Source organism: Brienomyrus brachyistius, chromosome 2, assembly GCF_023856365.1.
Source record: "Brienomyrus brachyistius isolate T26 chromosome 2, BBRACH_0.4, whole genome shotgun sequence".
Lineage (NCBI taxonomy): Eukaryota > Metazoa > Chordata > Actinopteri > Osteoglossiformes > Mormyridae > Brienomyrus > Brienomyrus brachyistius.
In genome coordinates, this window is record NC_064534.1 from 22,610,403 (window position 1) to 22,634,107 (window position 23,705).

At 45.9% G+C, this 23,705-nt stretch overlaps 3 protein-coding genes across 4 annotated transcripts; all 3 read left to right on the forward strand.

Moving 5' to 3' along the window:
• Positions 1 to 1,182: 1,182 nt before the first annotated feature.
• Positions 1,183 to 7,922, forward strand: ckap2l (cytoskeleton associated protein 2-like). 2 transcript variants are annotated; one of them, XM_048986072.1, is made up of 9 exons: positions 1,183 to 1,369; positions 4,784 to 4,847; positions 4,953 to 5,019; positions 5,229 to 6,343; positions 6,492 to 6,684; positions 6,773 to 6,928; positions 7,025 to 7,082; positions 7,216 to 7,372; positions 7,463 to 7,922. In XM_048986072.1, exons 1-9 carry the CDS (start codon positions 1,330 to 1,332, stop codon positions 7,728 to 7,730), a joined length of 2,118 nt encoding a protein of 705 aa, XP_048842029.1. In that variant the 5' UTR covers positions 1,183 to 1,329; the 3' UTR covers positions 7,731 to 7,922. The 2 variants fall into 2 exon arrangements, with proteins under 2 accessions (XP_048842029.1, XP_048842019.1); XM_048986062.1 differs by having other exon boundaries at positions 4,781 to 4,847; positions 7,463 to 7,921.
• A 562-nt stretch (positions 7,923 to 8,484) lies between these two features.
• hspb3 (heat shock protein, alpha-crystallin-related, b3) lies at positions 8,485 to 9,213 on the forward strand. Its single transcript, XM_048986119.1, has one exon. It carries the CDS (start codon positions 8,626 to 8,628, stop codon positions 9,058 to 9,060), a length of 435 nt encoding a protein of 144 aa, XP_048842076.1. The 5' UTR covers positions 8,485 to 8,625; the 3' UTR covers positions 9,061 to 9,213.
• Positions 9,214 to 10,389: 1,176 nt separating this feature from the next.
• On the forward strand, positions 10,390 to 16,864 carry LOC125726400 (sorting nexin-18-like). The gene is made up of 2 exons (XM_049002737.1): positions 10,390 to 12,086; positions 15,199 to 16,864. The coding sequence occupies exons 1-2, from the start codon at positions 10,640 to 10,642 to the stop codon at positions 15,450 to 15,452; spliced, it is 1,701 nt and encodes a 566-aa protein (XP_048858694.1). The 5' UTR covers positions 10,390 to 10,639; the 3' UTR covers positions 15,453 to 16,864.
• Positions 16,865 to 23,705: the final 6,841 nt, after the last annotated feature.

Consider the following 23,705-nt stretch of genomic DNA (forward strand, 5'->3'; position numbering starts at 1 on the left):
AATGTTCCCCCACTAATTTCCACTTATGGCCATGAATTCTAGTATTTAAACTAATATTGAAGGAACTATGTGGCTGAACAGCAACCAGACCTGTTAGAATCTTATATACCTGGATCATGACCCCCTTTAATCTCCTTTGCATAAGGTTGAACAGATTCAGCTCAGCTAACCTCTCCTCATACGACATTCCTCTAAGACCAGGAATCATTCTTGTAGCTCTACGTTGAACCTTTTCTAAGGCAGTAATGTCCTTTTTAAGGTATAGTGACCAAACCTGCACATAATATTCTAGGTTAGGTCTTATCAATGAATTATATAATCACAGCATTACCTCCCTTGTCTTAAACTCCACACACCTAGAGATGTAACCCAACATCCTGTTGGCCTTTTTTTGTTTCCCCACACTGGTGAAAGTGGGACATGGAAGCATAAACATACACACTAAGGTCTTTCTCATTATCAGCTACCTTTATTTCAGTGGAACCCATAAAATATCTATACTTTATATTTCTGCTCCCTGCATGGATTACCTTACATTTATCTACACAAAATTTCATCTGCCAGGTATCAGCCCAGTCGCTAATTAAATCAAGATCCCGTTGTAACCCCTTTGTTGCTAGTTCAGTATCTGCCACGCCACTCATCTTGGTGTCATCTAAAGATGTAACCAGTTGACTGTATGTATTGGTGTCAATATTATTAAAGTAAATTAACAATAGTGGTCCTAAAATTGAATCCTGCGGTAGCCCACTATGGACGCAGGTCCACTGTGACCCTTTAATAACTACCCGCTGTTTCCTGTCTGTTAACCAGTTTTCAGTCCATCGAGCGATGCGGTACAAATCGGTTCAAAGCACGGCATTTTATTTTCAGTACGAGACGATCCCGTAATACAACGGACAGGTGGCAACTCTACTGGAGACCTAGAGGCGAGAAAAAGCATCGGCCTAGAGAAACTACAAGGTGTGCAAGTTAAAGACGTCCCGAACATGGCAACGGACGGTTTTAATACATATAACCCCGGGGGAAGACCCCGGCAAAATGTGTTTCCTGGTGTTGTCACGTAATGGCGTATAACCAATGAAAACGATGAGAGGCGGTCCAACCAAGAGCGTTCCCTCGGCAGCTGGCCTCTTATTGGCTAGTTTAAACGTCATAAACAGCCAATAAGCGGTAGGGAGCGTTATTTGGTTGTAAACGATTTCTGTAGCGCGTTAGCATAGTTTAGCTTGTCTTCCAATTCACGCTTGAATAGTGGACTGACAGTCGGACTTGTTTCAGTGCAAACCTTTTACCTTCATCTGTCGCTGCCGCTCAGTAAAGAGCAGGATGGAAAAAGATGAGGCTCCCACTAAGCTTTCTGGACGAGGTATTTCAGCCTGTACATTGGTGACGCGCTGCTGACCTGCTTTGTTGTGATGGTCGTAATGATGTTGCTATTATATTTATATAGATATATATTATAAGTGTGAGTATTATAACTCGCACAGAAAGCTGCCAGTTATGGCGTAAGCGTTTCTTAACTCGACTGACTGAATTAATAAGTCGAGGGGGTGCGTTTCCCAAGCAGCGACGAAAGTTAGCATTAACCATGCATAGTGCTGTGGTAGTTCAAACTAACCAGCATCCGAAGTACGACTGTTTACCAAAACCGTGGCACCACCGTAGTTTGAACCACGTTAGTTACCGTAGTTCGAACTACAATGGTTCTAGCGATGATTGGTCTGACTCACGGCGAGTCGTGCGCAAAAACTAACATTAACTTTATCATATCACTGGTCTAACTTTCACAGCCTGTTGTGTACAAAAACTCTGTAATATATAAATATATAATCATATCATCAATGTGTGTCAGTCACATACCAATAATATGGAAAAACTCAGAAATAGCAATAGCGGCAAAATGGGACGCTTCTTGGAGTGGTAAACAGAAGAACTTTTAGCTATGACACTGCATTTTGGGAAAGACGCTCCATCTGTAATTACGTTGATTTCAGTTCATTCTGTTTCAGTCACACTACGAACACTTACAAATTCCTGATCCGACGTTGTCGCTTACAGAATGTTAGTGGCTGGCTGGAATAGACAGATGCGTGTAATGTCCAAACATCACAGACGTCATTTCCCGAGTACAAAGGCATGGATTCATATCTGACCGCTGTAGTGTCATTCTGCTCTCCCATTATGGCACTGACACCTGTGAGTGATGGAGTACCTCATCAAAGTGCTGCACTCTTTTCTAAGGCGACTATTGTTCCTCTGAAGTTATGTATGCGATGAAGGAACTGCACAACACCCAATGGTCTGCATAGGGCCACAAATACACACATGTACACATACAAGGGATAATGATTTATTATTTTTGGGTTTTATTGTTTTATTAATGTTTTTCGTATTATTTCTCTATTTTTTTTACTATATGTGCCGAAGTGTAGCATATCGCACAATGACCACTGGGTACACAACATCCTTTACCGAGCAATACACACTAACTGCATATGGTACTACTCGGGCGGAAGCTGCATGTCTAATGGCCCTTTCTGGATAAAAGTAGCCACCCCTGTGCTAATACAATACTTTGCAGGCTGAGAGTTGCCGATTTGGTTGATCTAATGTACAATCATACTGTACTTATGACCATAGACCCACACAACAGTTACGTTTCAAACTACATTTTCAGACAACTTCACATTATATGTGATTGTAGAGCTAAATTATTCCTTATTAGGTATTAAAGCTTATTACATTTCTTTCTTACACAGTGACTATACCCTTCTTAGACTGCATTTTCCACAATCACTGATGTATTTACCCGGAACTAAGCTTCTAACTACAGCTTCAGAAGTGTAATTCGAACTTTAATTTTTTTTTCATTTTAGTACGGTAATGATTAGGTGTTTAACACATTGCTCTCATATAAATATATATAAAGTGTGTGTGTGTGTGTGTGTGTGTGTGTGTGTGTGTGTGTGTGTGTGTGTGTGTGTGTGTGTGTGTGTGTGTGTGTGCGCGCAAAAGGGTTATTGGCACCCTTCATGAAAGTTGGCTGAAATTAATTATATAGAGTCACACATGCAGTGAGTGATAATTTCGGCTTAAACGAATAGGAAAGCTACATGGTTATATTTTCAAACAGATCTTTGGAACAAAGTGGTTTTCCTTTGGTTGTAATTATTTTAATAAAAATACAGATTCCAAAAATATTGGCACCCCAAATTTCGGTATTGGGTGGAGCGTCACCTGGCTTTAATGACAGCACTCAGTCTCCTTTTATAGTGTCCAGCTGGATTGGAGAACACTTGGACCATTCTTTCATGCAGAACACTTCCAACTCATTGAGATTATTGGATTTTACAACTGGCAATAGACTCACCATCGATTTTTAGCTGGGTTCAGGTCTGTTGATTTTGATGTGTGCTTCAGGTGATGTTCTTGTTGGATGACCTGACTCAGGTTCAGCCTTCTCGCAGAGGCAAGCAGATTTTGGGCTAAAATCTTCTGGCATTGAATGGAATGCATTATGCCACTGACCTTAACATGGTGGTTCTCAATCCTGTTCCTGTCTCCCTCGTTTCACACCAGCCCTGCCTTAATCAGGCGTGGGTGGTCCTTTCTAGGCAGATAATGAATATGTCAGGTTGAAGCATTGTGGGCTGGAATGAAAAAGTTCTCAATGCTGTTTTTGGAATGATCAGCTTAACGAGAGCCCATGGACCACTGGCAGCAAAACATCTCAGAGCTGCCACCATGTCTTACTGTTGTATGCAGATCCTTTTTCACCAAACATGATGCCAAATCTCATCTAATGACAACACACAAGTCCAACTTTATCTACAAAGTTGCTTCAGATGCTGAGATTTGTGTCTGGAGGTGCTTTTCCACCGCACCAAGTTGATACTTTTGGTTCGGTACTTTCGCTTTTCCATTGATTCGACTGTTTCCCATTGGTCGAGTACCAGTACCGAAAGTTCCAAACCAGCCGGGGTACTTCGGTACTTTGAAGTGGGACTTTATTTGGTTATGAAAATGACAAGAAATTGAAGTATTCTGTTGAATATAGGATATGGTGTGCTGTCCTAGTGATGTGATTTACTTATAATAAATATTGGGGTATTTAAAAAAAAATCAAAAAAGGAGTTTATACATTTCTAGCAAACCCATCTTCGAGTGATTTAAATGGCAAGGATGAAAATGATTATGACTACACGTAAAAGCAGCAAAGGTAAAGAATAGATAATCTATAAAAGTAATAAAAAATAATATTGCAAAGTTGTTTTTTGTCTCCCCCCCCCCCATAACAGAGTAAGAATATTTTAGCAAGGTTAAAGTAAACTTAGCAGTTGTGAAGACTATGATCTTTGAGCTCCACTTTGCCTCTCTTGGCAAATTTTCAACAGTTCCCTGCATTTCAGATTTTTTTGTAGCCGTTCCCCAATCTATGCAGCTCAGTAACAACAGTTTCTTTTCCTCATTCGAATTGAGAGTTCTTGGTTTTACTTAAGTTGATGGATAAAAAAAGGATTGTATCTGCTTGTTGCCTCATTTATATCTCAGTGAAACAGGAAAAGCTCATAGACAATGCCAGTAATTTTGCCACATACATTTTTGACAGGATAAACTATTATTCCAGCAAAGGTTTTTATTACATGAATAGTCAGCAGTTTTACCATATTTAAATAAAATTATAAGTAGTATTCTGAATGTTTTTACTCACTCTCTTGAGGGGGTGCCGGTATTTCTTGTGTTGACTGTATAAGCAGCTCTGATCTTGTTTTTCCAGAAGCGCGCAAGCAGAAGCTGATGGAGTATCTCGCCAGAAAGGGCAGGCAGAATGCTCCTGATCCCAGGTAAATTAACAATAATTTCCCTTCTTGGGTTGTCCATTGCGTGGGGCTGACAGTTTCCCACATATGCCTGTAGCTGACCTATTTATCATTTGTGTGTCTCTTCAGATCATACCTTCAGCAGAGCTCCACTAACTCTAAAAAGCTCACTGACACTTTTGTGAAGCCTCCCACTGTGAGTACTTTGGAAATGCCTTTTTTTGACAGCCTATGAATGTCTTTGGCTGTCTGAGATGGGATGAACATTTCCATTTGGAATATACACATTGCTTACATTCCTCAGTATTTCCACAACACCTTGTGTGCTGTTGGGTACATTGTCAGGTATGTTGTCCATGTCTGTTGTACCTCTTAAAGGCATTTTCTACTCTTTGTACATTCCAGTCTATCAGGGGAAAGGAGAACCAATCTGACCCTCCCAGACCGAAGCCAGTTGTGACCTCAGCCCGGCCTGCTGGGGGAACCGGCAGGACTTCGCTTCAGGCTGCTGGGTCATCCTACGCTGCCTCCAGTACCAGGACATGCGCAACAGCACGTTGCTCACGGCATAGTGCAGCCGATCAGCTAACCACTCATCCTCACACAGTCAGAAGTCCCACTGCGTCCCACCCCAAGACTGCTAGCAACTCCACCGCCAATCCTGACATCAGCTGTCCTGCTAGAGACACCCGGCAGCCAGCGGGGCTCCAGAGCGCGACCCGGCAGCCAGCGGGGCGCCAGAGCGCGGCCCGGCAGCCAGCGGGGCTCCAGAGCGCGGCCCGGCAGCCAGCGGGGCTCCAGAGCGCGGCCCGGCAGCCAGCGGGGCTCCAGAGCGCGGCCCGGCAGCCAGCGGGGCTCCAGAGCGCGGCCCGGCAGCCAGCGGGGCTCCAGAGCGCGGCCCGGCAGCCAGCGGGGCTCCAGAGCGCGGCCCGGCAGCCAGCGGGGCTCCAGAGCGCGGCCCGGCAGCCAGCGGGGCGCCAGAGCGCGGCCCGGCAGCCAGCGGGGCGCCAGAGCGCGGCCCGGCAGCCAGCGGGGCGCCAGAGCGCGGGCCCCCTGGATAGAAGGACCCAAAATACTGCAGTTGGACAGCCAAACACCACAGTTATGGCCCCTACTGTCCCTGGCTCCAAACTAAGCAAACCTGACCTTGCTTTAGACATGACAAGGTTGAGACCTTTTAATGACAGAAAGGCTTTACCTAAACCCGCTCTGCCGCGAGTCCGGCAGCCAGCCGAATCAGGTCCAGGTGCCAAAACAGGTTCCAGGGCCAGAATCACGCCACTGGCAAGGGGACGGCAGTCCGGCCCGGCCGAGCCACGCTCTGAAGCCTCAGCTCTGCACAGAGTGGTGCAGCAGGCAGTGGCTGGGCTGGACAGGAAGGTAGGCTGCAGGGTTGTTCCCCCACATGTCGATGGGGCTAGAAACGGGACCCTGGCAGCGAGCAGAGTGGATCGAGTGCCTGTCACCTCTGCCCCAGGGCAGGGCCGGAGAAAGCTGACCACGGCACAGGAGGAGAGACTGTGAGTTGCCTTGTCATCTTCATGTGTTTGGTGTAAACCTTGTAATTTCAGTTAATTTTCTGGTATATGACTGTCTTTTAGCCCCTCCCCCCCATTATGAGGTGGTACATTCCATCACATTCTCTCACTTCTCCTCTGCCTGCTGCAGGCAAAAGCTTCAGGAGTGGCGAGAGGCAAAGGGCATCTCTTATAAGCGCCCCCCCATGCCCATGAGACCTTGCAGGAAGAAGGAGGTCGACCCTCCCTGCTACTGGCCCACCATGGAGAAGGAGGATGAGGTCCACCGCCTTGTCTCCAGCATCGACAGCTCGCTGACAGACTGCATGCAGCTGCTGGAGGAGGTAACCAGGGCTGCTGGCGGAGATGAAGCTGTAGCCCTGTCCTGCCCGGCGGCTCCTCTCTCTGCACGTGTGCTGTGTGTCTCCCCAGGGCTGTCCCACGGAGCGTGTGACCGAGCTGCTCTCTCGACTGCCAATGGCTCACAAGTTCGCCAAGTACTGGATGTGCCAGGCACGGATCCTTGAGCGGGAGGGGAACCTGGAGGTGCTGCCGCTGTTCGAGGAGGCTGTGCGCGTGGTGCTGGAGGTACAGGCGCCAGGCCCGTCCGGGGTCACCGCGGGTCAAGGGTGCCCCGATCGTGGGCTGGTAAAACTGCACTGACCCGTCTCTCTCTGCATGCAGCCCGTGGATGAGCTACGCACCATGATATACGAGATACTTAAGAAAAAAGAAGCTCAGAGTGAGTCACTTGGCAGTTTTGTTCTCTTACACCCCGCTGTGCTGTAATTTGTTAGCTGCCTATTTGGAAAAACTTTAGGGGAACATTTTAAGCATCATAATGGAAATTCTTACACAGTTATTCCTTCTCTCAGCTCTAGAAGCAGAAACTGGAGAACAGACAGATCTGCAGGACGGGGCCCAGGAGAAGTCAGGCGCCGTCCCTGTCACACCTCGAGCCACCAGTGTCCTTATTCGGGGGGCCAAAGGGGGCTCCTCTGTGGTGAAGTACAAGATCACAGCCACCCCAGGGTTTGTAGCTGACGGCTCGGCCATGATGGGTCGCGTTTCAGAGGAACATCTCTTCATTTCTTCAGCTGTGTTGTATTTTTGTGTCCCCAGAGCCCAAAAGTGTCAGCAGCAGGAGCCCATGCATTTGGATGGTCAAGAGCTGCGATTCTTCACCCCGGTACGGCGCTCCGTGCGTATCGAGAGGTCCGTCCGGCGGTATCCCTCAGCCCTGCGTGAGCACGACCCTTGTGTGACCTCCCTCAGGGACCTGCTAGCGGAGAAACTCCCTGAGGGCAGAGAGTCTCTCTACATCTACAGGGAGAATGAGGCCCTGGGCGATCAGGTTCAGCTTCAGTTCAGGTCACCGGACGCTCTGTGATCTCCATGCTGCCCCCGTGTGGTGATATGATTTTCTCAGCATCTGCATGCTGTCCACATGTACAGTACATGATCCAACTGAGAAGCAGTTTGGTTTTGTTTGGATGGCACTGTCTGCTCCAGCATTTTTATGTGCTCTCTGTGTGTAAGGAAAGAAAAATGTTGTTTTAGTTATTTATGTGTTGTGTGTAATCAGGGAGGGAGGGGGCTGGAGGACAAGGTAATGTATATTTTATGTAATAAAAAAAATTTCCTAAAAACTGTGTGTCACTGGGGAATATGTACAGTGACAGGCTACCGGCCTGGCGTCATCCTGTTTTCCCCGTCTTTCATTTACGTGGTGCTTGAGTCAGGATAGGTATTTCACTTTAATTTGGTTTGTTTTATGTACACGTCTTGAAATAGTAACTGCAGTGAGGATCTAAACGTTGTGTATACCGACCTCTTGTGGTCGGTCCAAATATCTTAACCCGAACACCACCGAGAAAAATATTTACTGAATTAAGTAAAAATGTAAGGAAACGGCATTAAGCGATTACTGAGGACCTAAAGTGTTACGTATGCTGGCCTTTGTTGGTTAGTTGTATGGTTTAGCGATATAACGTTCAATATGAAACACTTTCTTATGCAATGAAACTATCTGTCAAAAAGTCAGAAATGTTATTGCAAAAAAAGTTTATTACATATCAAAGCAATTGTAAACAATTGGTGTTCTCATTTTTTTCTCTGCCTGACGTTAAATCGTGCCAGGGGAATACGGGGATTATTTCAGTCTGAGCTTATTGGACAACTTTTAAAAAAAGCACCAGCTCTCCACCCCCATCACACCCTGATCTTTTTATAGCCCTGCTTATCACTCTACGCGAGCTCATCACACCAGGCATCGGCCCCAAACCATGGAAAGCGTTACTATTAATCACTGGATCGGAACCCCGCTACGGAACCAGCTTCTCTTCGAGGGGGTGAAACCGAGGGACAGCGTAGAGGACCACAGCCTTTTCGCCCTTCCCGGTCCTGCTTTTCCAGGTCTGGGTGAATGTGACGGGACGGCGCTCCGCAAAAAGAGGCAGGGAGCCGATCTCGGCTTTCAAGTGCTCCTGGACGTGGCGCAGTTCCGCCCCGAGGACATTCTTATCCAGGTGTTTGAAGGCTGGCTGCTTGTCAAAGGCCAGCACGGCCGCAGGATGGACGAGCATGGCTTTGTTTCTCGCAGCTTCACTCGGCAGTACCGGCTTCCCGAGCACCTTCGGCCAGAAGACTTGAGAGCCATGCTGTGTCATGATGGGATCCTGGTCGTGGAAACCAAAAGCTGCGGCCCCAGTTCTCCATGAACACTTGTAGTTACACATTGGCTGGTAACCGAATCACAAAGGCTGTGTATGTAATGTAGGCCGAACACTTATGTTTCACACTAGCAGTTAAAAACGGAAATGTGCGACGGCGAACGAGTTATATGTAGCACTTAATAAACTTTCATGACTGAGTCTCAGGATCATTTTATTTTCCGGGCATATGATTGCTTGTCTATGAATAGCACAATAGGACACCGCATTGAGAGCCAGATCGCCTTTCAAACAGTTTTGTTTAGGGCGTCTTTAGTTAAATGTTTTGAGTTTACGACGTTTTCGCAAAGTTAAGTCCAATTATAAGATACTTTAGCATTATGAGACAAAATAAAGCAAAATAAATATTTAAATTAGTGTTCACTAATTAGGTGAAGTGAACGCGATTGTTGACACACCAGAGTGCCCAACAACGCAATGTGTCCTCTGCATTTAATCCATCTATCCATTTTCCAAATCGCTTATACTGCGGGGGGGGTCCAGGTCCAGAGCCTATCCCAGAAACAATGGGCACGAGGCAGGGAACAACCCAGGATGGTGGGGCAGCCCATCGCAGGGCACACTCACACACCATTTACTCACACATGCACACCTACTGGCAATTTAGCAACTCCAATTAGCCTCTGCATGTTTTTGGACTGTGGGGGGAAACCGGAGTACCCGGAGGAAACCCCACGACGTGCAAAACCCACACACATGCAAACCCCGCAATTAATCCATATGTAACATATATGTACCAATAAAAAGCTATTGTCTAGCGCCCGGAGAGCAGTGCATGGGGGCGGTACTCCGCTGGTCGGGGATTCGAACCAACAACCTTTCAATCACACGCACGCTTCCCTAACCATCATTTAAATCATAGCTTTTCTTTATAATTACATTTCAATTCAAAGTTTTAGGGGTTACACAATTCTTAATCGGTAAATGGCCTGCTGTCATTCAGGGGCATAGGAACTCGGGGGAAAGGGGGGCATGTAACCTACTCTCCGTCCTAATTTCGCTTTATTCATGCCCCCCTCCCCAAGCAAACAAACAAACAAACAAACAAATAAAACTCTCTCCTACGTCGTTGCTGCTATTTGATAAAGTGTTTAACTGCAGAGCCACTCGCCGGCCGAATTTATGGTTAAAAAGGCTGCTACATTTCCAGAAACGTGAAAGCCGTGACCGACGAGGTACTAACTGGGACGAGTGTAACATAACGGGAGCAGCACGTACTAACTGGGAGCAGGGGGCAACGACAGTGACTCGCGTCGCTGCTTGACATGCAGCCACTACGGGCTCCTCCTCCCTGAGTTTCAAGCCGATCATGTGCGGCGCTGTTGGTTTCTCATACATGAGAGTGGGTTGCGGGAGGAGACAGGGGCAGGAACTGAAGCGGTATAATGCGCATTGGGCTGAGGTCTGGATTCATCTACAAACTCAGAGGACGGCAAATTAAGGAAGCTGCCCTACTAACGCCGGAAGAAGTCTTGTGGAAAGAGCTGAAAACATCACTTCAGAAGGAATTGCGAAGCTTGTCTCAGCTGGCCGGACAGGTCCTCCCTGAGAGGTGTTGCCACAAACGATGGCGCTGAGGGCGAAGGCTTTGTACGACTTCGATTCCGAGAACCCGGGGGAGATCTCCGTGAAGAAAAACGAAGACCTGACTTTACACAATGAACGAGACATAGAGGGCTGGTTTGAAGGTACGAACGCCAGAGGGGAACGGGGACTGTTCCCCGCTTCTTATGTGAAGATCCTGAAGACCAGCGCTGGTTCCGACAATCTGGGGGTGGCACACGGCGGTTTCGCAGCGGGAAGCTGCGGAGCTTCATCTACCAGCCAGACTCCAGTCGATCAGTCCGCCAAAACCACGGCACCCAAATCACCTGCTCATCTCACCTCATCTCATCAAAAGTATCAATCCAGCGACGACGACGACTGGGATGATGACTGGGATGAGAGTTCAGGCGGCAGAGGCGCTCCCGGTGTCGGAAGACACAGCGACGGCAATGGACCCTCAATATACAGTTTATCAACTTCAGCGGGCCGGGGTCCAAATGCCCAGCAAGCCAGGGGATCGGGAACAGTAAGCAGGAACCTCAACAGGTTCACAACCTTTGTGAAATCTGGTGGGGAAGCGTTTGTGCTGGGAGAGGCGTCGGGTTTTGTAAAGGATGGGGACAAGATCTGTGTCGTAATGGGACAGTACGGTCCAGAATGGCAGGAGAACCCTTACCCGTTTACCTGCGCTATTGATGATCCAACCAAGCAAACAAAATTCAAGGGGATTAAGAGTTATATCTCATACAAGCTTACACCTACCAACACGCAGAACCCAGTTTACAGGAGGTACAAACACTTTGACTGGCTTTATGCCAGGTTAGTGGAAAAATTCCCAGTTATCTCTGTCCCTCATATTCCCGAGAAACAAGCCACGGGGAGATTTGAAGAGGATTTTATTTCTAAAAGGAGAAAAGGACTTGTATGGTGGATGAACCATATGACTAGTCACCCCATATTGTCCAAATGCGACGTCTTCCAGCACTTTCTCACTTGTGACAGCTCCGATGAAAAGGCTTGGAAGCAGGGCAAAAGGAAAGCGGAGAAGGACGAGCTGGTGGGAGCCAGTTTCTTCCTAACGATCAGCACCCCCACAGCCCCACTCGACCTGCAAGAGGTGGAGGGGAAAATTGAGGGCTTCAAGGCTTTTACGAAAAAGATGGACGAAAGTCTGCTGCACGTCAACGGTGCGATTAATGAATTTGCGAGGAAGCATGTGACGGGTTTCAAGAAGGAGTACCTGAGAGTAGGACAGTCGTTCAAATCCCTTGCCCAGGCTTTTGAAATCGACCAGCAGCCCTTCTCTGCTGGCTTAAACCACGCCATCGCTTACACTGCCGAGACCTACGAGGCCATCGGAGATTATTTTGCCGAGCAACCGAAACACGACCTCGACCCCATAATTGATTTGATAACCGTCTACCAGGGACACCTGTCGAACTATCCAGACATCATCCACGTTCAGAAAGGTAAGGTAGCCTCTCTGCTTTTCATATAGCCCTAGGAGGGCGCAGCTCATTCAGCCTAATGTGCTGAGAGTAAAGTTGGCTAAGGCAGGGGAATTTAAAGTTAAAGTGAACTAAAAAAATAACTATGTATTTTATCATGTGTGACTGTTCTCATATTACGTAACTACATACTCGATAGCCTGCATAATAATAAAATTATAATAAAAATTATTATTATTATTGTTATTATTTTATGACAGCCTAACTAGTGGCTGTTGCAATTATCTGGTAGTTAATGAACATTTCATACTGTTACGATGGGAATATGTGTGTTTATAACTGCTTACTAAGAGATACTGTCAGTTTTATATGGGACAAGCCTCATTTAATGTTACAGCACTCATGTTCCCTTATTGGATTATGGGTTCGATCCAGGCATTACATTGGCACGCGCATCACCCATAAGAAACTATTTCTTTTTAGTAGTATGGTTTAGCAGTAAGCTTTTTAAAAGTAGTCTGCAGTTCTTCTTAGTTCAGGATGTTGACACAGGGGTATGTGGAACTCAAGAGAGTAATTTTGGATTGTGCATTGGAGGGGGCGGTGAGCTGAGGTCTCTACCCATTTAAGGGGGTCCAGGGGGTACATTGGCTGGGTTTGATTGCTGGGGGGGGTTGCAACCCCCAATTCCCCCATAATTTACGCCCATGTGTGGAGTATTTAAAGCGGGGTATACCTCAGCCGGGTAACAAGCTGTGGCACGTCGCATGACGCGCGCTTGGAACTGCAAACCGAACCGATGTTAGGGCGAGCGGGGGCGGCACCCTTTGGCATTGATGGCCCCCCCTGTCTCGATGTTACGCAGTCTGCACGAAATGCTGTTTCGTAATGCAACGGTGGATCTTACAGAATACAACACGTTTAATGTGAAACGACAAGCGACAGGTTGTGCTCATGAACCCGTGACAGTTTTGGGCTGCTCCTTAAAAGCAGCGTGCATTTCACCGGCGGTTAGTAACGCTGCAGCTTCCTCGGTATCTCACACCTTTTTTTCTCTCGATGTAACTAGCAATCTGTTTAGCGTCGTCTGCCAAATGTATTTCTGGTCCGCTCGGTTCCCTTAACGCCGAAGAACACTCCCGAATGATTACACTACACTACACTAAATGGTCCCTTTTTTATGCTTTCGGAGTGCAGGTCGAATAGATCTTACTATGCAGCACGGCTGACTCTCAGGATGACACAGACTTCATCACAGTCAGACACTGAACTGAAATCAGTGGTTTCTCACGTTTTGATAAATTTACTTTAGGAGTGGATAAGTAAACTCTTAGAGAAAACTTGCATTTTCGGTTGTTTTCCTAAGCTGCACTTCCAACTTATTATTATTATTTTTTTTGGCACAGATCTCTGTTATATTGTTTCGCTACGAAACCTTGGTATCTAAATTGACTCCCAATGTTGTTTTCGTATTTTGGACTTGCTGGTTGTGTTTTGTCTGTGTGTCTGGGTCAGTTTACCTTCTGTGCAACTGCAGCACTGCTGTTAGCGAGGTCATTGCAGAATTCCCCGTCATCAGATTATTAACTGTATGAGGTTGAATTAGCTCAAAGCCCCGTATTTATGGATGAGTCCCTGCACTGTTAGAGCAATGAAAGGGAACCAGCGTTGACTAGTATGTGGGTCTGTAAATTTCCTGCATTCGTATGTTGAATCCTGCTTCTCTAGTAGCATCTAAACCAAGTGCTATTATCAGTTTTTCATCACTTTTGTATGTTTATGAGGACATAAAATAGATTTAGCATAAATCTGACACTTCAAAGCAACTTACACTAGATAACTTGTGTGTGCATCTTGGGATATGAACCCACAGCCTTTGCATTGCCGGCACAACGCTATATTTGTTAAGCTACTTGAGACCAGATGGGTTTAAATCACTGCCATCCATGCTGCCAGTAGCCGTGCATCACCTCTGATGAGATTCACATGTATCCCAAGAGACCCATAAGTTGTTGATTCCATAAAAGTATGGGGCAAGTGACTGGGGATGTGGTCTGCGTTTGTCATAGGGTTAGGGTTCTGAGAAGATGCACAGGCCTCACACGGAACCACCGGACTTTGTCAGGGTCCATACCTCTTTGCCTAGTCCAGAGTTCAGTAATACGGGTCTAGAAACTAAAAGTCCCAAGATTTTCTTTCAACCAACCAGTTGAGTACTCTGTGACTGTGACTCTTTCTACTTAGTTGGTTGAAATAAAATCTTGGTTTGGACTTCTACAATCTGGACCTGAATTACCCAACTCTGACCTTGTCGGCTCAGCATGCTCTAATCTTATTTGACACTTCTACTCCGATATGGCAACGAAAACAAACAGCATGCCTTTTGTCCTAGTGTGTAAGGACTTGCAATATGAGATAATTTATGTGGAGTCATTGGGTGAGTGATGTGTGAATGACCCTAGTGGAGCCCAGCCTGGCTCAGCACAGCCCTCGCATAGCAGCTCTGATGGCGAAACTCTCCTGGAAAATGTGAGCTGTTGAAAAAAAAATGCTCTGGCTTGAATTATTCAGGTTCCGGTCATGTGAGTCATGCACTGTGTACAAAGTTATCTGGAGTTCCACTGCCTCTGTGCACCCCACAGATTTATTGCTAATGACTCTCATTGCTCTGTTCCTCTGTCGCTCCATCCATTCCTCCATTTTCCCACAATCACTTGTTCAATGAGCCTGAACTCAATAATAGGTAGCACAGGGCTATTAAACAAAGCAGGAGTACAATTCCATTTATAGCTCCAGCTGTGTTGTCAGCCCAGATAATGTGTCAGATAATCGAACACTCTGAGGCCATTTTAGCTTAATTCATTTCAGTTTCAACAACTTGTTACAAATAAGCAATACCTTTTTAACAGCCTCTTGCTGCTGACAGCCAGAGATAGATAGAGAGAAAGTTGGCTCTCTGTCTGCATTTAGGGAAGAATTTTTAAATGTATTTATTTATTTGTTCTCTAACCTCCCCCTAAGAAAAATGCACCAGTTTCTTTTGATTTGGTTTTAAATCTAGCACAACCTCACAAAAGGTGTTAAAGGACCATATTGGTGCCATACTAATCTGTACTCCTGATATCCTTCGCAGGAGCTCTGACCAAGGTGAAGGAGAGCCAGAAGCACATTGAGGACAGCAAGATGGACCGCTCACCCCTGGAGGGAATCAATGAGCGCTGCAACATCATCTCCTTCGCCACGCTCGCCGAGATCCACCACTTCCACCAGATCCGTGTCCGCGACTTCAAGGATCAGATGCAGCACTACCTGCAGCAGCAGATCTCCTTCTTCCAGAAGGTTACTGGCAGGCTACAAGAGACCCTGCAGAAGTTTGACACGGCTTAGGGCTGGAGCAGAAGACGACAGAAACAGGTGGGATCGGGAATCTCTGCTTTAGTGATGCGACAGAGACAGGAAAGGCTCCTCCCCTCCTGCCAAGATTATCCTTCTGTTTTATGGCCTGAGAAACTCTTTGGCGACTGTTGATGACTGTTGGATGATGACTTCTGAGATCTCCCTGAGCCACAGATGGAACATCTGTAGTGCTGTCCAGATGCCGTGTGTATTTTGAACAGAACGGCACTGTCTGCTGGATCCTGTCTGACCGAATCACTGCACCACTGATCACGGTGGATTATTGTGTGAACATTATTTTGCCAATTACTGAATTTTACCAAAGTAACTACAGAGAGAATAACAAGTTTCTTGTATGTTTAGTAACACTGCATCTTCTGAAGATCCCTAAAGCCTCGTGTCATTGGCTTGGATATGAAATACAGTGGAAGGTTATTTAAAACTGATCACTGTGGCTTCCTCACCATAGACCAGCTCCTTCACCAGCTCAGATGAAGTGTTTACAGTTTCACAACAGACCAGTGATGACCATGTGTGCCTCTTTCTCTGTCCAAAATAAGTTTCCACTTTGCAGATTAAATTTTGCCATTTGAGGACTCAGTGTCCCATTTCCTGGATGAAGGCGGCTTGTTTTTAGAATGAACTGCCTGGAAAGCACCGCACTGATGTCATGCACCAGTCCAGCAGGACTCACATTCCAGGGTGGGCCAAGCAGCCCGGCCTTAACTCTTTATGATTCCAAGGCTTGAACCAGGGACAGGGTCTGGGGCAGAGGAACGCAGGACTTGTTGAGGAAGGGGAAACGCTGAGCCCACTCCCCCCCCCCCCCCCCCAGTAAGACATTAACATGTCAGGGCACCCCTGCTGTGAAGACATGATTTAGAAGATAGAAATCTTATAGTCAGAAATGCCAGCTTCCCTTGAATGCAGCTGAAACCAATTTCAACTTTTACATAACTGGGTGGTGCTCTAAAAACAGCTAATACGATGTCACTGCTTTGCTAATGCTGCAGTCCGGAGAGACTGCAGGCCGTGGGGAGATGTGCCAGTGTTTCTGAGTGAAGCAGACTGGGCAATGCTTAAGATAACCCCCTGAGACATGGCATGGAGGAACCAAAAGTGTATGACTCTGAATGAGAGAGCAACGTGCTGGCAAGAAGGGTCGGTTTTTTCCGTTTTTTTTTTTTTTTTTTTTTAATTTAGCTCAACCCCTTTGAAGGCCTCTCAGCTCTTTGTACACAGATTTTCTATTCATAAAAAAACTTCTGGACCACTGGACAATGGCGCCTGGTGTAAAAGAAATGATCATTGTTGGCTTATGATTCTGATTTCACTGAAAATGTTTTGTAAGCATGAAAACGTCTTTCAGTCACTGGCTATAAAGAGACTCTGCTTTACCTGAATTTGTTTGTGGAGCGCCTGCTTCATTTTTTGATGAAATGTCGAGTATACAATAGTAAGATGCACAAAGAACAAAGGTAGAGTCTTGGGGTTCTTTGATAAGCCACATGCTAATTCTGAAGGAAATAATTTCTCTAATGTACCTGCACTCAGGAGTTATAATTATAATAACAAAAGGTATTAGACTTCATCAAACTACAGATACAAAGCACCAGGCCTTCCTCCTCCTGCCACATCGACATTTATTCATTTAGCAGCCCCTTTAGTTCCAAACGACAAGGCAAGCAGTGCATGAACAAGCATACAGCAGTCAAAGTGCCGACTGAGCGTAAGTGCAGCTAGGTTGAGCTTCCAGTGAATGACCAGTTCCAAGCGTAAGTGTAGCTAGGCTGAGCTTCCAGTGAATGACCAGTTCCAAGCGTAAGTGCAGCTAGGCTGAGCTTCCAGTGAATGACCAGTTCCAAGCGTAAGTGCAGCTAGGCTGAGCTTCCAGTGAATGACCAGTTCCAAGCGTAAGTGCAGCTAGGCTGAGCTTCCAGTGAATGACCAGTTCCAAGCGTAAGTGCAGCTAGGCTGAGCTTCCAGTGAATGACCAGTTCCAAGCGTAAGTGCAGCTAGGCTGAGCTTCCAGTGAATGACCAGTTCCAAGCGTAAGTGCAGCTAGGCTGAGCTTCCAGTGAATGACCAGTTCCAAGCGTAAGTGCAGCTAGGCTGAGCTTCCAGTGAATGACCAGTTCCAAGTGTAAGTGGCACTGGAGCAAGCGCTACACATTTTTCAAGTGCAACATTGAAAGCATTCAGGCAACATAAGAGACCAGCAATGGAATGTAAAGTAAAAAAAAAATGAAAAGCCTGTTTATCATGAATAAATGGTTACTGTAGTGGAGTAACTGCTCCCCCGGTGATGAAGCTGGGTCCATCTTCCCTTTCTGGCACCCAGTAAATATGGAGAAACAGCTGCTGGCTTCTCCTGCCTGGACGGCAGACACACACTCACCTCGACCAGCCTCTTCTGTCCTCACATGGCATGAAGAGCAGACGACAGACTCATTTGTAGAAATTACACAGGAAGTGGTCTAACACAGAAGCTGATCATTCTTCAGCATGACAGAACTCCTGCTTTATTCTCTCCCAAGCCCCTTTACCACCTCACACTGCTACTTCCCATCTTGATGCAAGTAAAGGAAACCACAGCGTTTTGAGCTTTGGCTTTATTTTCAGAGATTTCAAGTACTTCCAGTCAAACTGCCACATCCTTTGGTCAAAACTGTTTCCTAGTTCTGCATTTCTTTTATGATTAATTCAGTACATTAAAAACCTGCAAAATATACAGTGCACTAGTTTAAATTATAATAAAAAAAATTCTTTAGAAAGCATGGTGGTGCAGTGGTTAGCACTGTTGCCTCACACCTCTTAGACCCAGGTTCAAGTCTCCGTCTGGGTCACATGTGTGTGGAGTTTGCATATTCTCCCCATGTCGTCGTGGGGTTTCCTCCGGGTACTCCGGTTTCCCCCCACAGTCCAAAAACATGCTGAGGCTAATTGGAGTCACTAAATTGCCCATAGGTGTGCATGTGTGAGTGAATGGTGTGTGAGTGTGCCCTGCGATGGGCTGGCCCCCCATCCTGGGTTGTTCCCTGCCTCGTGCCCATTGCTTCTGGGATAGGCTCCGGACCCCCCACGACCCAATAGGATAAGCGGTTTGGAACATGGATGGATGGATGGATTCTTTAGAAAGCACATTGCATATTTGTGAGTCGTGACTGCACCCAGTCTGGACTAGTTTAACTAACTGACGTGCCAGAACCCTGTGACTGTGAGTGGCCAGTGGGTAAGTTTTCACAGAAAAAAATAACACGTTTGCCAAACAATGTAGCGATGATCTTAAGCTCAAATGTTCGTCACTGCACTGAAGGTGGAAAAGTTAGTCAAAGAGAGGTGAGTGTGAGGGAGTTGCAGAGGCGGGACGGAGAATGAGCTGACTGCCCACATCACCCGCAAGAAGTAAATGAAAATTGTGAGTCATAGTGGAATAAGTCATTGTTAACCATTGTTGTGCTGGTCATCACTCACTCACCTATATCCACTAGATCTCTGATCCTTTAATAAATGCCTAAGCTTTGAAATACTGCAGTGTGATGTTATGTGCTTCCCTTTGCTGTGCTTTGGGTTTCTTGGGGCTTCTCCAAGAAAAACTAATTTCTGTGTTCTGCTGAACTTTCACAGTTATGAGAGTCCTTCTCCCTTCAGTCTGACAAAACAGTTTTGGTTTGAAGTTAATAAAATGCTTCTGAGAAGTGTCAGGGAAACATCATGCTGGTTGATGATTCTAGGACAGCGACCCAAGTTCTGAAAGTGTCTCAAGGCAGAGATGGAGATGTAAGCATTTTAAAACTATCAAGTTCCTATGCTGATCAGATCTCCCAGCCCCAATCCTAGAATTAACCTGTATAAATGGGTCTTGGGACTGCAAATGCTTTGGGCAAAACTAATGAACACTCAACCAATCCAAGAAGCCAAATCACAGATGCTTAATTTAAAATTCACTGGCACATCCTAGAAGATTTGTGCGATAGGTCTTGATCAGCATAAATTGCAGAACGCACTGTGCACTTGATCACAGCGTTAATTTAAACCTATTCTTGATATAGGGTCACGACTGAGCTAGCTTGGTAAAAATTTGGTCGCAGTGAAAAAAAAAGTCAAGAACCACTATTCTTGGGTGACCGCTAGCCCTGTTGTGTCCTTTGAGGGACTGAATAAAAGTGCAGAGGTTTCCTGTCACCTTTTTCCACCATACATCTGATTAAAAATGTTTTCCTCCCTCCTTCAGCATGTGCTTAATGGTGACTTGTTTCCTCTTTGTTTATTGATTAACTTCTGCTGTGGTGTTCAAACTGTGTTTTGGATGTTCTGGGAGTTTCAGGCCTTACCCAGCTTTCAAGGTGCCACAGCATGGCATGCTGTCACTTAGATAAGGACTTCCTTCTGTATGGTCCCTGGTCAGAGTTGTGGCTTTGTTGTAGAGCTCTTCACACTCTCAGGGTATAGTCACAAATTTTTGTTTCACTTTTGCAGCTCATGGTACTTAAGGATGTATGAGGTTTGTGGATGGCTGACTCAAAGTGCAGAATCTTCTGTCAGGTTGAAGGTCATTTAAAAACTGCCGTGCTTTGAACTGCCGCCCCTACTGGTTGGAGGTCCATCTAGCTGCCTGATGCTCAGTTCACCCATATAAGTTCAAATGCTCCCCCTGACACTTGAGCCACTGGTTCTTGTAAGTGTGTCACTTAAAGGAAGCACATAAGAGGAAGTTTTGTCTCCAACCCTCTTTTCAGGGCATGTTAGCTCTATGCTGGTGAGATGATTCAAAAACTGACCATGATCCTGTGAATGAAGCGAGATCTTCACATCGAGCAGACTTCCAGTAATCAGCCGTTTTAGCACAGTCCCAAAAGAGCGATAGAAATTTCTTCCTCAATGAAAAGTATGTACTGTCATTAAAATACTTGCTTATACTTTTCTGAAACCTTTTATTCACTGTGTAAAATACACCAGGAGATAATCTGAGGGGATTACCCTATTCTTTATTCCTTGAAGGTGCTCAATTAATACCTGTTATACCTGTTAGCAAGGGTGCAACTTTTGCTGCTAGTTCAGTAAAAATGCCGTCTAAAGGGCATTTTTTTACTAGCCGGTGGGCTATTGTCCAGGTTTTTTGTACTTGCCCTTCCTCTAAATTAATCTCCTGCCTGTCAGAGACAGTTGCATTTCAAAATGAGCTGCATGAATGTGTCACCACTGCCAATCATGTGTCAGATCGGAGCTTGGGGATACAGTTAGGGAATATATGAGAGCAGCATGGTCCGCTGCATGTCCCACAGCACTGCACCAGCATCTGGACAGTCATGGGCAGTGTGATAATTTAACTGCAGAACCAGTAATCAGGGGGCCCTGAGATGCCTCGCGTCAGGCCAGCGTGACATACAGAGGTCACTTCATGCTGCAGTGAAATTTATACAGCCGTGTGTGACGTGTTTGGGTGGAGGACTGACATGTAGGAATGGCGTTTTTCACCAGAATGCAACAGCCAGTGTTAGATCAGCCTGAAAATATGACAACACTGACAAATCCTTCAAATGTACTTTATACTGGAGATGCCTTTAGAGTGAAAAGCTAGACACTGATACACACTAAGGCCCCCAGAGCAGCGGTGGCAGAGTTGGTAGCATAGCTGCCAGTTAAGTAATCGTATTGGGGGGGAATAGAGTATGATTAAGTTAGGACTCTGTAGACGTGATCGGAAGTCTGCTGGTTCAAATCCCAGAGCTGGTGGACTGATGCTGCAGTTGAGCCCCTGAGTAAGACCCTTAACCTCCAGTTGCTCCAGGGGCACTGCACACCAGTTAAATCTGTGCTGCGGCCCCCCAGCTGTCACTGCTTTGTGTGTCTCCTGGGCAACAAGATGGGCTAGACAACAGGCCAAATTCCCCACAGGCATCCAAAAAGTATCACTCTTCTGTTCCTGTCCATTTTTACCAATCAAAGAGGACGGCCTAATTGCAGGAGTGATTATCTTTCAGTGACAACTGTCCTTCAAGTCTATGCCTCAATTTTGGGTCTTCATAATGGATGGCATGTCAATGTACAACTTCTTTATTTATTCCTTTGTGTAATATTAACGCAAACAGACACCAATCTATTACCCAACAAACTCCCTTTGTATTAATAGCACTGTGCTGTAACATTATGATGCTCTAACTGCACAGGACGCTAGTGTCATGTGGCTGCACGAGTGGGGAAGGTAAGTGGTTAGTAATGAGATTAACTCACAAAGAGGTTACTGTGATCTCTATCAGCTGTTCGGTTGCATTAGAGTAGCCCTAAACACCAAAGCGCATTCCCCAGGAACCCGTAATGAGATAAACGATCCAAGCAAGCATCTAGCGTTTGTAACCACTTCTCAGTTCTCCTGAATGTGCTCTCACCCCTTCCTGCCTGTTATAAGCAGACACGGCCTTTCTCCATAGACCTATTACCCTTTTGACCTCCATAACGCTATTGGTCGAATAAAATGTACCGCTTTAGCAAATCAGTCTGAAGGGCCTCTTTCAATGCTATTTTCAATACTATTATCAATACCATCTTTCACTTCCTGTTTCTCTATAAGCACACACACACATATATATATAGAAGAGTACATATATATTGAAACCCAGACAGTGATATCTATTCTGGTTGGGGATCTTCCTTTAATTAGTCTTAAACCTGTTTTTCCAAATAAAGGGGAGATTATTTTGAAGCAGAATTGGGAACAGACATGGCTGATTCAGCTGCCGGTCACACGGTCAGCTCTGAAAGCGTCATTACATCCACTGTCTAGAATGCTGCCCTCAGCTTTAGGCTGGCAGTTTGTGCAAGGGGCGCACAGCGTCGTTACCTTCTACTATCTGCCTGGGCTGAGAATGTGCACCAAGGGAGCTGTTCATTAGATACCCAGCCTATTCATTCATTAGCCATAGTCGTCATAAATATTGACGTGATTTTTTAATTTTGATGGTTAAGGGTTTTATATTGCGTAGTGAGTGTGATTGTATCAGCTTACAGTTCACTGGCAGGGAGGCATTTAGGCAATGGCTGTGTTTCATCTCCGAAACAAATTTGCAACAAGAAGTTTTGTGGGGAAAAGACTAGATCCTGGCACTCGAGACAGGAATCCTGATAAAGGATGTTAGTGATCAGAATCGTTCTCCAACTTTATACTGGAAGAATCTGTGCTAATATTCTGTTGATAGCTTCAGTAAACAGGCTCGCCTGAGACTGCTCACGCCAAGAGCCTGTGAGTCTTGCATGTTTTCCTGAAAGTCAGCAGTGCTTGAGCAACGCGTGACCTTCTGCTTTTCACATATCGCTGGACACGCTCTCACAGACCGTCTCCGCAGCAGCGGCCACGATAAGATCACCATCATTAATGGACAAAAGTAGCAGCAATAGCAGTCTATGCGGCAGCTGCCCAATCAGAAGCGATTTAAAAGCAGCTCTTTGGAACTGTACAGTCACTACCTGTTACTTCTATTTCAGTCACTACTTCTGAAAATTCTTCCATTTTAACCGATGTGTATTTAGCTGCTGACACGCTGCATATTTGGCCACAAGATGGGAAAATTAATCTGTGGCATGTTGCAATCACTGAGAAATATGTGTTTGTGACATTCATGGCTCCATAAGTGAAGAGCTAATGAAAACAGCAGGGAATGAAGAAATGACTGGCTGCCTTCAAGCACATGCTGCTTTCGTTTGCCTTCCGACAGAGCAAAGAGGGACGCCGTGGGTTTAGGAGCATCTGTAGGACAAATATGTGCGAGATCCCAGATTAGGCTTCCTCTCATTACAAAGGAGATGTTACTGCAGGAAATAATTAATGCCGGGGGGGAATTGAAAACGGTGGCTGTAAACAGACAGCACTTGAGATGTTATCGCTGTTTTGGCTGCTGGTTAGCGCTGTTGCCTCACACTTCGGGGCTGGAAATTCACATCTCACCCCTGTGCAGCTTCCATGTTCTTTTTTTGTGCTGTGTGGGGTTCCTTCCACATATAGGCTGATTCACCCATTGTGTGTGTGGAGTGGCTTAGTGTAGCCCCTACACCCCCCCCCCCCTGCACACAACGCTGACCACGATACAGGGTTATAAGTTGTACGTTATCCTTTCTGTTACGGTTACCTCAATAGCATTAGAGTTTGTTGCCGAAAATGTTCATTCATGAAACCAAAGCAAAATTTTTTGCACGTGCCCATCGTGAAGCTGTCATCCCTACGCATGCCGTTATCTGCTGGAATTAATG